The following is a 14,133-nucleotide window of genomic DNA, read 5'->3' as shown; positions in this document are numbered from 1 at the left end:
GAGGCCCAATCATCTTGTCTCAGCAAGCCCTATAGGTGGTCTGCCATGAGGAACGAGCCTCCAGCTCTCAAGGGCACAGGTATGAGGTTTTACCCAGAAGAATGAATCAGTGTACACCAACAAAAATCTGAGCAAACAGGGCAGAAAGTGAGACCATCTTTGAAGACTCAGAAGAGGAACTGCATTCATGTATGCATATATTATACATACATGTATTTCCCTGTTGTCCTGTATTTTAACTAAGCCTTTATCTTCCCTTTAGCATCTGTGAACTGAAACTGCTTTGGACTTCCCAAGAAACAAACAACATTCGCTTACACTCCACTTGGGCCTTTTTAAACATAACTTTGCCTACAGTTTCTTCCTAATGCGGCTGGAGCCACTCACTACTAACTCCACACTCTTGATGAGAGTGTATTTTATTGCCAGAGAGAATAAAATAGGAATGGCTCAGGTAACATTTGTTTTCACAATGATGCCCACACGGGCTGGCCTTCATTTCATGGTAAGGATAAGTGGGGTACGTAAGTGGGGGAAGCCACTCCAAAGTAGAATGGGGACACATCTACCTGTTCCCTTATTTTATCACACACCTGATTAGGTCCACTCTTCATCTGATGATGGGTGGATCGTCCCTGACCACAGGGAGGGCAGGGTGATTCCTAGGGAAAATGGCTGCATCCACCTCAACCACACATACACCTATGAAGCCATAGGTTCAGCTAGGCATAAACACACCAAGAGCTCTACCATCTGAGATTACCATTCAACTCTTAAAGACAAACTATTACTTTGCCTCCAGGAATAAACATCATGTGCAAGAGAAGATTTTCACATAAATCTTTATCATGTCTGTAAAGAATGATCTTGTTTCAGGTGATGCAATTTGGAGAAAGTTTTAAAGGCAGGTAGTGAAGAGAAAGGAAAGAGGCCTCAACCCAACTCCTCAGGTGGAGAATAAATTCCTCTCACTCCCCCCAATGCACACACACAATTTCAGGAAGGCAAGCCCAGTGTTTGCTACTCAGTACCATATCACCTGTGCTTCAAGCTGCATTATTGACAGCCTTGTCTCAGGTCCTGAGTCTGAACCTCATTTTCTAAAGTTAAAGTGCATGTCCTTTCCAGCTTAGCCTTCTGAGGGCCTCTCACTATTCTCCCCAGCCCTGACTGGTAGCATATCATGGCTGCCTCCCCTCTAAAGCTCACGCTTTAATTATGCTTTAATGTGAATTGATCTTTGCATTAATGAGCCTGTAAAGAAGATTGATTTCACCCCTCTTTTTTCCAGAGGCTGCACGAGGTGCTCAGAGAGTTAAGTATTCCTATTGATTTTACTCCACCAGCAGCTCCCGCCAAGGAGAGGGCTCAGGCCTCCACAGCCTCTGCTCCCTCAAAGTCCACCCAGGGCTCCTTCCACTTTGCCCTCACTCCAAGTGGGGTCACAGACTGGACTCCATGTTTCTCTCCTTCTAGGTTTTATTCTCTGGAACTTACAATAGAGAGAGGTTAAATATCCCAGCCCTTTTATTCACTTTTGCTTTAGGTAAGCAGTTGCAGCAAAATACAGTAGTTAAAACCACCTCAGACATTTTCATTTAAAGTCATTCATGTTCTAAGTTTTCCAGGTACATTTGTTAACATGAGAGAAAAATACTTTCTTGGGGAAAAAAAAATTAGTTTTTAGGTAAGTGGTTGCAAGAGGCTGGTATGAGGGTATTATAAGAAAGTGACTGTTTAAAAGGTATGATATTTCTTTGGGGGATGATGGGAATGTTCTGGAATTATACAGTGGGGGTGGCTGTCTAACATTTATGTGTTAAAAGCAACTGAACTAAACAATTTTAAATGGCTATGATGGTGCTTTATGGTATGTTAATTTTATCTTAAAAAATAGCTTCTAAAAACATTCTTTTCAAGATTACAAATAAATGGTATTTTGATGTGTGGGGGGGGGGGAGCAAACAAGGCATGGTGAAGGGATGAGGTCTAAAGTAAAATATCTCAACAACTGGAAAAGAAATTAGGAGGACAAAGCCCAGGGCCATCTGGGAGACATGCTGCAGCCTATGTACAGGAGACAGACAGCTAAAGCCAATGCTACAGCCAGCGCTGCTACTCCGAGGGACTGAAAAATTCAACTGTCTCCACTGTAACCAATCTTCTCAATGACACAAGTGCAGTAATGCCACAGGAAAAGTGGAATTTTTCTTCAACAGAAATGTCGCGTATGTATCAGACAAAATTGCTGTTGCCCTGGGAATTGTAACTTGAGTTTCCTGGACTTCAAATTAAAGGAAGAAAATCTCAATGTAAAAATCTAGTGGCAGGTTCTACCTCTATTTAACAGAAGTCTGTTTCTTTTTCTGAGAACTATTTTATGAAATTAGTTCCCTCACTGCAACCCAATCTTATTAAAACCTAGCTTTCCCCGAGTTTTAAGCTTTCTGTTATTAAGGACAAATGGCTTTGGCATTATCCTTGGAATGTGATGCAAATAAATCTGTTCTTTGACAAGTACTTTAATTGAATTTGATTCCTTTAATCAGAAAGAATTAACCAGCTGAAATTTTGCTGCATGACTCCAGTTCCCAAAACTCTGGAACTCTTTTTTGAAGTCCTGATATGAAAGCCAGGCACAAAACAAAGCCTCTTCCCACGATGCCCTCCTGACTGTGATGCCCAGCTAAGGAGGGCTCTAGAAGTCAGAGCACTCTTATATAAGCAAAAGAAACTGAGATGAAGAGCCAACTTCCAGAGGCCAAGTCCAGAATCTCAGGGGTCTGAGCTGAACAGCACAAACTGGGTACTTCAGGTAAGAGATATAAAGCACCAGTGGTGGTTACTTGGTAAAAGGGTAACTGTCTTCTGGGACATTACTACCATCACTCTGGATTTCTGGGTTACAGAAGAAATATGAAAGATGAATGGATACTTTTACTATCTCTTTCAACAAAGGAGAGAAAAACAACTAGGTCACAACTGCACCCAAAAAAGAACACACACCTGGGCCCACTTTTCCAATGCACCTGCCTATAAATTTGTCCCAAGAAAGTTGTCTTGATTCCTCTAACTGACGTGGCCTCAGCAGATATATTGCTCTATAATATTCCCTTTGCACATTTTGATCATTTTTCTGATCCTCTGCCTGCCCTCAAAAGAGTAAGAATTTCGAGATTAATGATTATAAGCATCTATTAACTACCACATTTTCAAACAATGTGTTGGGCCTTCCGCATGAAGGGGCACAGAGGGACTACTAAATACTTATGGAACACATTGACACCTTTTTGTCCAGTAGTTCTGCAAAGTAAAGGACAACCTCAGCAAAGCATGCTCTTCACAGCCTGGAGTGGATGGAGATGCTAAGTCCCCTGCTGTCCTCAGTCAGGAAGGGAAAGGTAGCCCTTTGGCTGTAAAGTGACCCTCATCTGCTGCCTGCTCCATTATTTTTTCCACTGTCCTTTGTACCATCCGCTTGGGAAATACAGAAAGGGTGGCGTGAAGGATGACAGCAAAATTATTGCTAATCCTGCTATCCAGACATCATGCTGATAACTTAACTTTTACTGTTACTAAATCCAGGCATCCCAGTTTAGGAACAGGGAATATGGCCACCTCAGAACAAAACAAGATAATGACCCTTCAGTTTCTATAGTTGCAGAGAAATCACTGACCAAGTCAGATGGAGACCAACTTCAGGCGAAAGAGGTGGCTGCCAAGGCTAACCTGCATTTTCCAAATTGAATCAAAACAGGGAGGGAGTCTTTTTTTTCTCTTGCTTTCCATATTTCAACGCCATCTAATGGAATAGCAGGAACAAAGCCAAACAGCCTCACTTCTCTTGGCACATGGGCCTAGGAACAGAAATGTATTTTTAGTCCGTCAGAATCTTTAGAGCAAGGCAAGATTCAAATTGCCACAGGCCCATGGGACAAGCTGGGGGCCCTGCCTGCCTCTGGCACAGTCTTGCTCAGTCACCTGCTATGCTCCTGCTAGAGTGTATGCGGTAGATAAAGAAGCCATGCACTGGCATTTGTGTCCAGTCTCAGTTTCTCCCTCTCACTTCTACAACTTAGAAGATCTGGCAGGAGCCTCAGTTTCTTCTCTAACAAGATTAAGGTATTTTCTGTGGCTTTGGTTTCCTCAGAAGGTGGGGAACAAGAGGAGTTAAATCAGCACTTCTCAAACTTTAATGCATGAACAAAATGGCCAGGGACTTTGTTAAATGAAGCTTCTGATCCAGTGGGGCAGAGGGAGGCCTGAGATTCTGCATTTCTAACAGGCTCAGAGCTGACATGATACCACTAGTCCATGCAAGGAGTTACAGGCATCTGCGAGTGCTTTGCTTCATGAACATAAAAGGCGTTACCACATCCCTGACTAACCTCACATAAGGCTGATTCGTGCAACTTAGCCAACAATTAAACACCTTCCAGATGCTGGGCACATGGACCAAGTGGGTACCAAAAACAGTCAGACCTCTGCCCATCCATCAAAAGAAACAAAGGACCAAACCTTTACTCTAGCACTTCACAGAAACAAGAACTGACTCACAAATCCTAGAGCCCCTAAAGGTAAGATCTTGCCAATGCCCAAGGAGCTATGTGACAACTAGTTACCAGCCAGAAGCAGCAACTGCCATTTGTCAAAAAATGTAGTAAGTGCCCCACATGATGCTAGGAGCTTCATATACATTACACTCCTCTCTGACCTCAGCCTTGTACTTGCTGTGTATAAAACAGGTCAAGAACATATTTTGTACATAAGGGAAACAAGATTCAGAAAGGTCGAGTCATCTGTGCAGGTCACAAACATAAGCCACACTTTTAACCCTCTATGTTCCCCTGCAACCACACAATACTGTGAAAAGGGTTAAGCTCAAGACCACGTTCCACAGGGACATAGCACCCACAGCCAGCAAAAATCTGAGATCTGCAAGCTACACCAGCCACATGATTGATAGCCCTTCCTGCCAAGTCCCTCTGCTCAGCCTGCTGTGCCTTGGTGTCGAGAAAACACATATACAGGTGAGCAAATGAATTAGAAAACCCCCAAAATCAAAATAAAATTAAAATATGCAAAGCTGGAATGGAGACAGGAAATTCACCACAAATCAGGGAAGATGCCAATAAAATCTGCTAAAAAAAATCACTAGACCCACAGCTGGTTTATCTGAAAAGACCTCTGAGTGAGTTTAAAACGAGCATGTACCTCCAACCTGACTGCTGAAGAATCGAGGGGGAGGCCAGTGCTCAGTTCTCCAGCAAAGGCTTTTAACAGCCCCTATGGTTTCTTTCCTTTCCTTTCTATCCTTTTTCATTTACAGTGTGTTGTCTAAGATAGTAAACAGGTTGCATTTTGTCTAACACTTGATCCTGACAACTAATTCCTTACTTTCATGTTGATTTCAAAGAACTGGGGGCACTTTCTTTTTTTAAAGCCATAAAAGTAAAACTAAGTCACATTATCAAACATAGTGGCACAAAGATGAGCTTGCTGTCTTCCAATTCTCACATCTTCCTCTATCCCTGCTTATTCACCAACATTGCAGCTTAACCACTGGGAGCAAGAAATCTAGTTCCATGTATCTCCAGGCATTAAAAAAGAGCTATTTCCTCCCAAATTAGAGATGAGGCAAAACTCCTAGCTTTTAATTCTGTAAACCCCCAAACAGCAAGCAAGGAATTTGTTATGATCATTAGGGGCACAAGAAGAAAAGTCATTCTACACCAGCAAATCATCTGAACTCAAGTTCTGCCATTACCATGTGTTAGCAAAATACCACCACAGCCTCCCCACACAGCCCAGAGTCACCCCAACATCACCACTTACAGAAAGAGAGAGACGACATGTGTCGAGGCAGCACCCAGGGATGGGATGGCTGTCAGTTCATTATTACTGAGGTACCTGTAACAACAAGAAGAAATTAGTTATTTAAGACATGTAAGTTATTAGTCTGAAATTATGCACAGATGAGGAAAATCAAAAAACAGTAAGTCAGCCATAATAAGACTACATTCCAAGTCTGGATAAAAGATAAAGAATTTAGGAGTTTTAAACGGAGCTCAGTCAGATCACAAAAAATAACCATTTAGGCTCGGCGCCTATGGCTCACCCGGCTAAGGCGCCAGCCACGTACACCTAAGGTGGCGGGTTCGAATCCCCAGCCTGGACCCGCCAAACAACAATGACGGCTGCAACCAAAAAAAAAAAAAAAATAGCCGGGCGTTGTGGCGGGCGCCTGTGGTCCCAGCTACTTGGGAGGCGGAGGCAGGAGACTCGCTTGAGCCCAGGAGTTGGAGGTTGCTGTGAGCTGTAATGCCACGGCACTCTGCCCAGGGGGACAGCTTGAGGCTCTGTCTCAAAAAAAAAAAATAACCATTTATTACACTCACAGTTACAAATAAACACTAAAGGGAAACATCTCCCGTCTTCCAGCAGCTCTCAGAAATCAACACAAACAAGTGCGGCGTGGTGGCTCTTGTGCGGTGCAGTGTAGACTGCCTGAGCTCAGAAGTTTATGACCAGCCTGAACAAGAGTGAGACCTTGTCTCCACTAAAAATAGGAAAAACCAGGTGGGCATTGTAACAGGTGCCTGTAGTCCCAGCTACTTGGGAGGCTGAGGTATGAGTTTGAGATTGCTGTGAGCTACAACGATGCCATGACACTCTTCCAGGGCAACAGAGGAGACTCTGTCTCCCAAAAAAAAGAGAAGAAAGAAAAGAAATCAATACAGACAGTAAAAAAAGGTCAAGATGAGGTTCAAGACAAAAGTACCCCCAAGACCATGATAAGAACATTCCTGGTAGGCTGAAACCTGTCCTTGCCAGAGTGCAAAGTGCCTGGAAGGAGGACCAGAAACTCACTTTCTGGCTTGCATGGAGTTCTGAGGGGCTTGTGACACATGAGGCCAGTTATTTCAATGCCTCATCTCTGAAAGAAACAAGAGAAGTGGACTCAGAGACTTTCATCCATTTGAGGTTCCAGCTTCTTTGTCTTCCAGGAAAACGAACACATACAAACTTTTGCACACAGACATCTTTGCAGGTAAGATTTGTTCTCCAAGCTCCCTTCTTGCTCGAATATTCTAAATCTGTATTTCCATAGTTAATATCTCATAATGGAAGGCAAAGCCCATGAACCAAAACACCACTGGCCTGGTCTGCCCCCAGAGGCTGTGCAATCTGATCTCTTTACATGGACATGCATTTCTAAATCTGGAAAGAGAATCCAAAATCAGACTTGCAAAGTGAGCCCAAAAATCTTTAAGAAAGCCAAAGCACACCGTTCAAGCTTTCTGCTAGGTGATGGGCTAGAAAGTAAGTGTATCTGAAATGCAAAGTCAAGAGTAGAAAACGGGGTTATCTTACTCTCAATTCTTTAAGGGAGGTATGTCTTACATAAGCATCTTGTTACTGTTTGAAGACAGGGCCACTGAAATGACAGCTGTATTCATATAAGCATATAGCCGGCATTTGCTTGAATAGAATAATCTGGTTGTCTGCCATCTTTTATAGAAATGAATAAGAGAAGGGGGCTGGTAAGGAAAGGCCTTGTATTATCCCATTTGCTTTCTTCAGTGCCAAAGCCAGTTAGGGATGAAGCTTGGCAATTAGCGGGCTGTGGGACACAGAATGCCTGTTTCAATAGCTTCATGACTGAAGCATCTGGCAGAGAGAAAGCAGATCCGTATCATGTGGCAAATCCTTTCTCTACTTAAAGGGCCCTTGTTTGTGTGTTGAAATAGACAATTAATTACGCTAACAGTCTCTTATCTGACTGTCCCCTAAATCAGATTGTTTCTGCTTCACCTTTTATCTCCTCCAACCCTGCTGTGATCCATTTCCCATCATGGTGCAGGGATACTCAAAACCCCCATCAGCCTTAATCTCTACTAATAAATTTTCTTAGCACCCATCAATGTGCTTATGATTACAAGAGACCCTCAGGTTTTAACAAAGCAAGAACACTATGGTCAGGAGTCTGCTGCCACTAAGACAGCTTGCCTAAGAACCCTATTTCTTAGACATTTATTCTAAAGCACAAGATGGCAGTGGTAATAATAATAAAAGCTGCAGGTAACTTAGTGAAGGCTTACTATGTGCCAGGCATGGCTTTAAGAGCTTTTAAGCATATTAACTCATCTTTAGACCCCTGGGAATTAAGTCCCAGGAACATTTCCACTGCACCAATGAGGAAACTGAAACACTGAGATGTTAAACAATTTGACCAAGGTCACCAGCAATAAATGGCAGTGGCTCAAGAGTGTGTAGCCCCGAAGTCTATGTTATTCACCATTACCCTTTATCTCTTTATAATCACCAAGAAAAACTCTAAATGTCTATGTCATTTCAATATCACCACAGCTTTGAGTTAAGTACCAGGTTCCCTACATTACAGGCAAGTTCTCTAAGCTAGTGTAAATAACCAGCCCAGGGTCACATACTAGAGAGGGCCCCGCCAAGAGCTGAACAAAGAATGACTGCAAACTGGAGGAGAGCAACAAGCTAAAAGACCAGCATGCAGAGGGCAAGTTGGAAAGCTCGTAATCCCTTAAGTAACATTGTAGTTGTTTTTCAGCCTGTTTACAATCTGACTGGATTTGAAACTGGAAACAAAGAATATCATGGACTTCTCCGGAAGAGAATTCTGGCTTACAAGCTTGGTTTCAGACCAGCCCTACTATACATATGATAAATTGCTCCACCCAATTTCACAGAAATCAATGAATAGGGAAAAGGAGCATAATACTATTTCAAGTCTTGATAGAACTGCTGGAAGTAGAGTGTACAGGGGCAGTGGGCCAGTGAAGATTAACAGGGCGTTATAAGTCTAGATGAGCAGCCCCAAGTCAACAGGCTCAGTCAGAAATAGCAGGCTCTAATCTCACCCGGGCTGCCTGATTTATGAAGAGGACAGTTGAAGCCCAAAGGAAAGACGCTACCCAGTGAGCTTACTTCTAGATCATTTCTACTTAAAAAAAAAAAAAAAAAAACACTAGTTAAACGTAAATCTGTTCACTCTAGCACACTGGCTGCTTCTGTGTTCCCTCTCTCCCCAGTTGAAAAGAGAATGCTGTCCTCTTTAGGCAGTGAGGCCCAACTCATGGGAGATGGAGTGAACTTCTTGCCAGACTGCAAGAGAGACTGATCAAAAATAGCACAGTGAGAGCTCTGAAGGAAAAGGCACTTGGGACGTTTCGCAGAGTCTCCATGAACAAGGAAATTCTAGGAACTAAAGACTGTGTGTGATGAAATCTTTTGGCTCTCTAGGGCTGAGCAGTCTCCCACCTCTCATACTCCCCCCCTCCCCCCAACATCTCTCCAGTTACTTTCCTCTCATAACCCCCTCCAAAAGTTACTCCCATCCAAGACCTTAAAAATCTTTCTGAAATGCCTGGCTTCTATAACTGAACCTAAGGATCAAGAAGTGCCTCAGAGGAGTCCCACCACAAATCACTGCCTGACTCTGAAGCTGGAGAAGGGCAAGTAAGGTATGTCCACTGCCTGACCCCAGGGCAAAATCTGGAGGTGAGACCTTTCCCAATCCATAAGGTCAGCCTGGACTTTCTAGTCCCTCAACTCTCTCCCCAAATGACCATTTACTTGGCTTGATTAAATGAAATTGTATATTAGCAAAATGTTAAAAAGAGTATTTTATGGTGTATCACCACCACCACCATCATCATCATCTTAATCAAATTTGGCTTCAATAAACATTATAAAACCAACTCAAGGAGTAATTTTTAATGACAGCAGTCTTTCTGACCTTCTTGATTTATTTATTGAATAGTTGAAATAAGTACATACTAAAAATTTCAAAACATTTCAAAAAAGAAATGTCACATCAAGTGACAACTAAAGCTTCCTTGTACTTTAGTCATCTGGTCTACCTCCAAGGAGAAGCTCCTGCTACTAGCTACTAGAGATGTACATATGTTTTTCTTTTGCACAAAGGCATATGTATTATACAGATCATTCTGTACTGCTCTAACATCCCTTAGTAATATATCTTACAATTCTCTTAACCAGCTCTCCTGGTATAAATAAACAAACCATAATTTATTTAGTCAATTCAATGTTGGTAGATATAGCAATTAATTTTTGGTTGCTTCTGAAGATAGAGCTGCGATTAAAAGTTGGACAGAGGCTTGGAACTTTGGTTGGTTTTGTTTCATAAAAGGTAGAAAACCATCAGAAACAGGTAAAAGCACAGATTTTGGTGTCTAGGATCACTTAATAACTTATAATGCTTTAGTTACTTAAGGTTCATGCATAGTAAATAACTGCTTTGGCAAGACTTTATGATATGTAATTTCTATACCGGATGGCCAAATAAAGTTATTTTAGTATAATGATATAAGACACAGTTAATTTAACAATTATAAATAATAATATAAATAAGATTGAACATGTACTGTGTGCCAAACCCTGTCCTAAATCCTTTATGTGCAATATCTCACTGAATGACATACCAACCCTTTGAGGAAGGCACTAAATTATCTATCACTCCACCTTAAAAGAAACTGAGGCATCACTACTGAGCAGCAGAACAGGGATTATCAGTACGGGATTTTAAAATTAGACAGACCTGGGTTCATGCAACCCTAATTCCATCCCTTACCAATCTAATGCTAAGCATGTCACTTAACCTTGCTGTGCCTTAGTTTCCTCCTCTGATAAATGTTAAATAATTTGAAGACCAGCTTTGTATAGGGATTATGGCAGGATCCAGAAGAAATAATTAAACCTAAGAGCTAGGATATAGCCAGATGTATAGGACACGCTTAAGAAGGAACAGTAATTCCCAGTAAAAAACCAGTGCCTTAAACAAAAGCTCTTGTTATTTTACCCTCTCCTTAAACATACCACCAACACACCACAATATATACACACACACAGGGGACCAGAGCCTGGCACAGAGCAGAGTGAACCACAAATACCCAATGGTAGGGCACACTCAAGGCTTCCCATCACCTTGAGAAACATTTTAGGTCAGTGGCCCTGGCAGGCATACAGCAGCACCCACAGCAAGCACCAGCAGGCCAGGCGGCAGTAATGCGATCCAAGAGAAGTTTCTGCAGTGCTGTATAAATAGCCCCTCTTACTAATAATAATACAGGAGCCTAGCTGTGCAGAACTCAGGCTGGAGGCACTCGCTGGTGGGCTTTCCTCGGGGCTGTGGGCAGGGAAAACCATGTGGCTTGGCTTCAAAGCAGCTGCAAAAATGTCCTTGGGTCCTCCAGAGGCCTCCAAAAGGCTCGCCTTCTTACTCCAACTGGCCCATGATGTTATGTGGTTCTGGGGCCTCCAAAATAAAACCACTGCTAAACCACTGTCTGCTGATCTGCCAGCCTGTGGCTCCTGCCTTATTGAGGACTCTAGACTCTGAAGGCTCTGCAAGGCTTGGAGGACCTACAGCCCTTGGCAAACACTTGAAGCAATGGTGTATCAACTAAAGTTTTATCTCTTTAATGTCCTTCCCTAACCCTCACTCCTGACAGCCTCCTTCTGTCTCCATGACTTAACAGAATTCCCAAGAGAAAGGCCTAGATATTCATCAGTGAGAAGGTTCTGCTACTTCTGGGCACCAGTAAATCCTTCTTATCCATCCCATAGGACCGAGAGTGACACCATAGAGAGAAGATGGTCACAGTGGTAAGAGGTTCAACCTGTCAGTTCTCAAGGATTTGTTTCTAAACAATGCACCCAGCTTGGGGGATGGAGGGCACTGTGAGGGTCTGAAAGTAGCAGAAGTTAAGGGAAATTACATTCAATGAGCCCTTCCCATGTGCAAAGCCCTATACATCACCTTCAATGAATAACTCTCACAATGCTGATATGTGTTATGATGTCAATATTACAGAAAAGGGAAAAGAAACACCAAGAAGTACCTTGTCCAGGAGCACATACCCAGTAAGAGGCAGAACCAGAACTCAAATTCAGGTCTGTTTGTTACCAAAATGAGTGCTTTTCCCACCACACCATATTGAGTCTGTAAGATAAGATCTCTATCTTTATACTGCCCACACACAGGAAAGTAATGCTGTCACAGAAAGTTGATAGGAGTTAGACTGGGGAGGGGCACAGGCCCAGCTCTGTCACATCCTATGCCTTGCTGCCTTCAACTCTCTGAAGGTGGAAGTGAAAATAAGGATTAGAGCACTTATCAGCTTATGGCCAATCTTCGTGAGTCCATTGGTGGAAGGAGGGAAAGAATTCACACACCAAAGAGAAAGAGCACATGACAAGCCTAGGAGCATCATCCCACCAAAAAATGTAACCCAAGTTCAGAAAAACCAAGATGTGAGAGGAGAAGAGGGTGCCAGGTGTGAAGGATAGTGTGGGTTTGGTTGCGGGGTCTTGGGGAATAAGAGCTAAGACTTGGAATGCACAAAGAGAAGACTGGTTCAGCAACAGTGAAACAGGGAGATAGATGCAGGGTCCCTCTGTCTTTTTATTGTTTTTTAAAATTTAAGATCAATGTGAGGGTACACACGATTAGATTATAATGATTGCACTGGTTAGGAAGAGTCCCTGTTGTAGCTGCGTTCGGAACCCAGAAGGTGTGCCATATACCCCCACATTGTGCACATCAGATGTGCCCCTTTTTTCTCTCTTTTCCCCCTCTCCTCCCAACTTGAATTGAATTGAGTTTTTCTCTCGTGTGGGTATTCATTTGTTTACCGGCTTCTTATTAGTGTTGAGTACATTAGATTCTTGCTTTTCCATTCTTGTGATACTAAGAAGAATGTGTTTCAGCTCCATCCAGGTTAATATAAAAATGTAAAATCTCCATCTTTTTATGGCTTTTATAGTATTCTACGGTACACATACACCACAGCTTATTTTCATTTTCAGTTGACTGTTGAGTTTAAAATGAAAAATGTGGGAATTTAAAGTAATGTAGCCTCAGGGTTAAACATACAGGTTTTGACAAGGATTTGAGTTCAGTTCTCAGCTTTACCAACCACGTAACACTATGCAAGTTTCTTTGACTTCACGCTTCCATTTCCTTCTCTGCAAAGTGAGGAAAATTCTTATAAAAAAAATCTTTTATATCACAGAGTTGGTGTGAGGGTTAGGTGAGGTTGTAGTCCCCAAAGGTTTATTAGCACAGAGGTGCTCTTATTACTGTAAGTATTGGTAAGCAAGAAATATGTTTAAGACTCATACCAGAGAAGGACAGGTGAGAGAGAGATGTTCTTAGTTCTAGATCTGGGTGGAGCACACACGCTAAGAAGTACTGAGTACAGGCTAGAGGTTAAGGGAACCAAACCAAATAAAAGATGAAAGCCCATATGGGTAAAGAGTAAGTGAAACAAGAGCTAGACCAACGGTTCTCAACCCGTGGGTTGTGACCCCTTTGGACTGTATTAAAGGTTTGTGGCATTGGGGAGGTTGAAAACCACTGAACTAGACAGAACAACACTGAAAAAGCTTGATAGGGGGTCAGTGAGGGTTGAACCTATAATCTACTGTGGCCACCAGGGCCCTCAAGGATCCAGGCCCCAGCCACACACCCTCGGCCTGTTCCTTCCTTAAGGCCCTGTACTTGCAGTCCATCCTTGTCCTTGTCATTCATGCCTCCTCAACTGTCACTTTCCTGACCCCCCAATACCATTTATTATGCCTCCAAAATGTAAAAAAGAAAGAAAGAAAAAACACAACTCTCATTATTACCCTGTTCTACTTCCCCCATAGCACTTATCACCAGTAAGTCTTACTGGTTTCCTTTTTCATCTTAACATAAACCCTGTGAAAGAAGAGTGTTGTCTGAAGGGTCAGAATTTGGTGAAAAGGGGCACAAAATTTAAGGGGCTCAGTAACCAGGGTGTTAATGCAATATTTTTAAAATACTACAACAAATGAAAAACAAAATCCATGATGAATAAAATATCAAAAGTTTAAAGCAAGATAAGATCAACAACAGTGCCATGTTGAGTTATTCTGGAGCCCAAGGCAAAGGGAAAAGAATTAGTAATACTGATCCTTTCTTGATTTAAACTTTTTATATTGTGCTTATTATCATGAATGTGTTTTTGTATTCACTTTTATTTTTATTTAATATTACATCAAAATATCCTTTATTTGATTGCTGAGATTTTTGGCACCTCCCTAAATTCTGCA

General features: G+C 42.2%; 1 protein-coding gene across 1 annotated transcript in view; it reads right to left on the bottom strand.

The window, feature by feature from the left end:
• The window catches only part of LRIG1 (leucine rich repeats and immunoglobulin like domains 1), a 115,215-nt gene that overhangs the window by 59,249 nt on the left and 41,833 nt on the right, over positions 1-14,133 (bottom strand). The window contains exons 3-4 of the mRNA XM_012802546.2: positions 5,836-5,910; positions 786-796 (exon numbers count right to left, since the gene is read on the bottom strand). Of these exons, the coding sequence (XP_012658000.1) occupies positions 786-796; positions 5,836-5,910 (86 nt within the window). The remainder of the gene's footprint in view (positions 1-785; positions 797-5,835; positions 5,911-14,133) is intronic.

The sequence above is a fragment of the Otolemur garnettii genome, unplaced genomic scaffold (genome assembly GCF_000181295.1).
Source record: "Otolemur garnettii isolate 467f Iridium unplaced genomic scaffold, OtoGar3 scaffold00015, whole genome shotgun sequence".
In the NCBI taxonomy this organism is placed as follows: Eukaryota; Metazoa; Chordata; class Mammalia; order Primates; family Galagidae; genus Otolemur; species Otolemur garnettii.
This window is presented reverse-complemented; position numbering and strand designations above follow the sequence as displayed.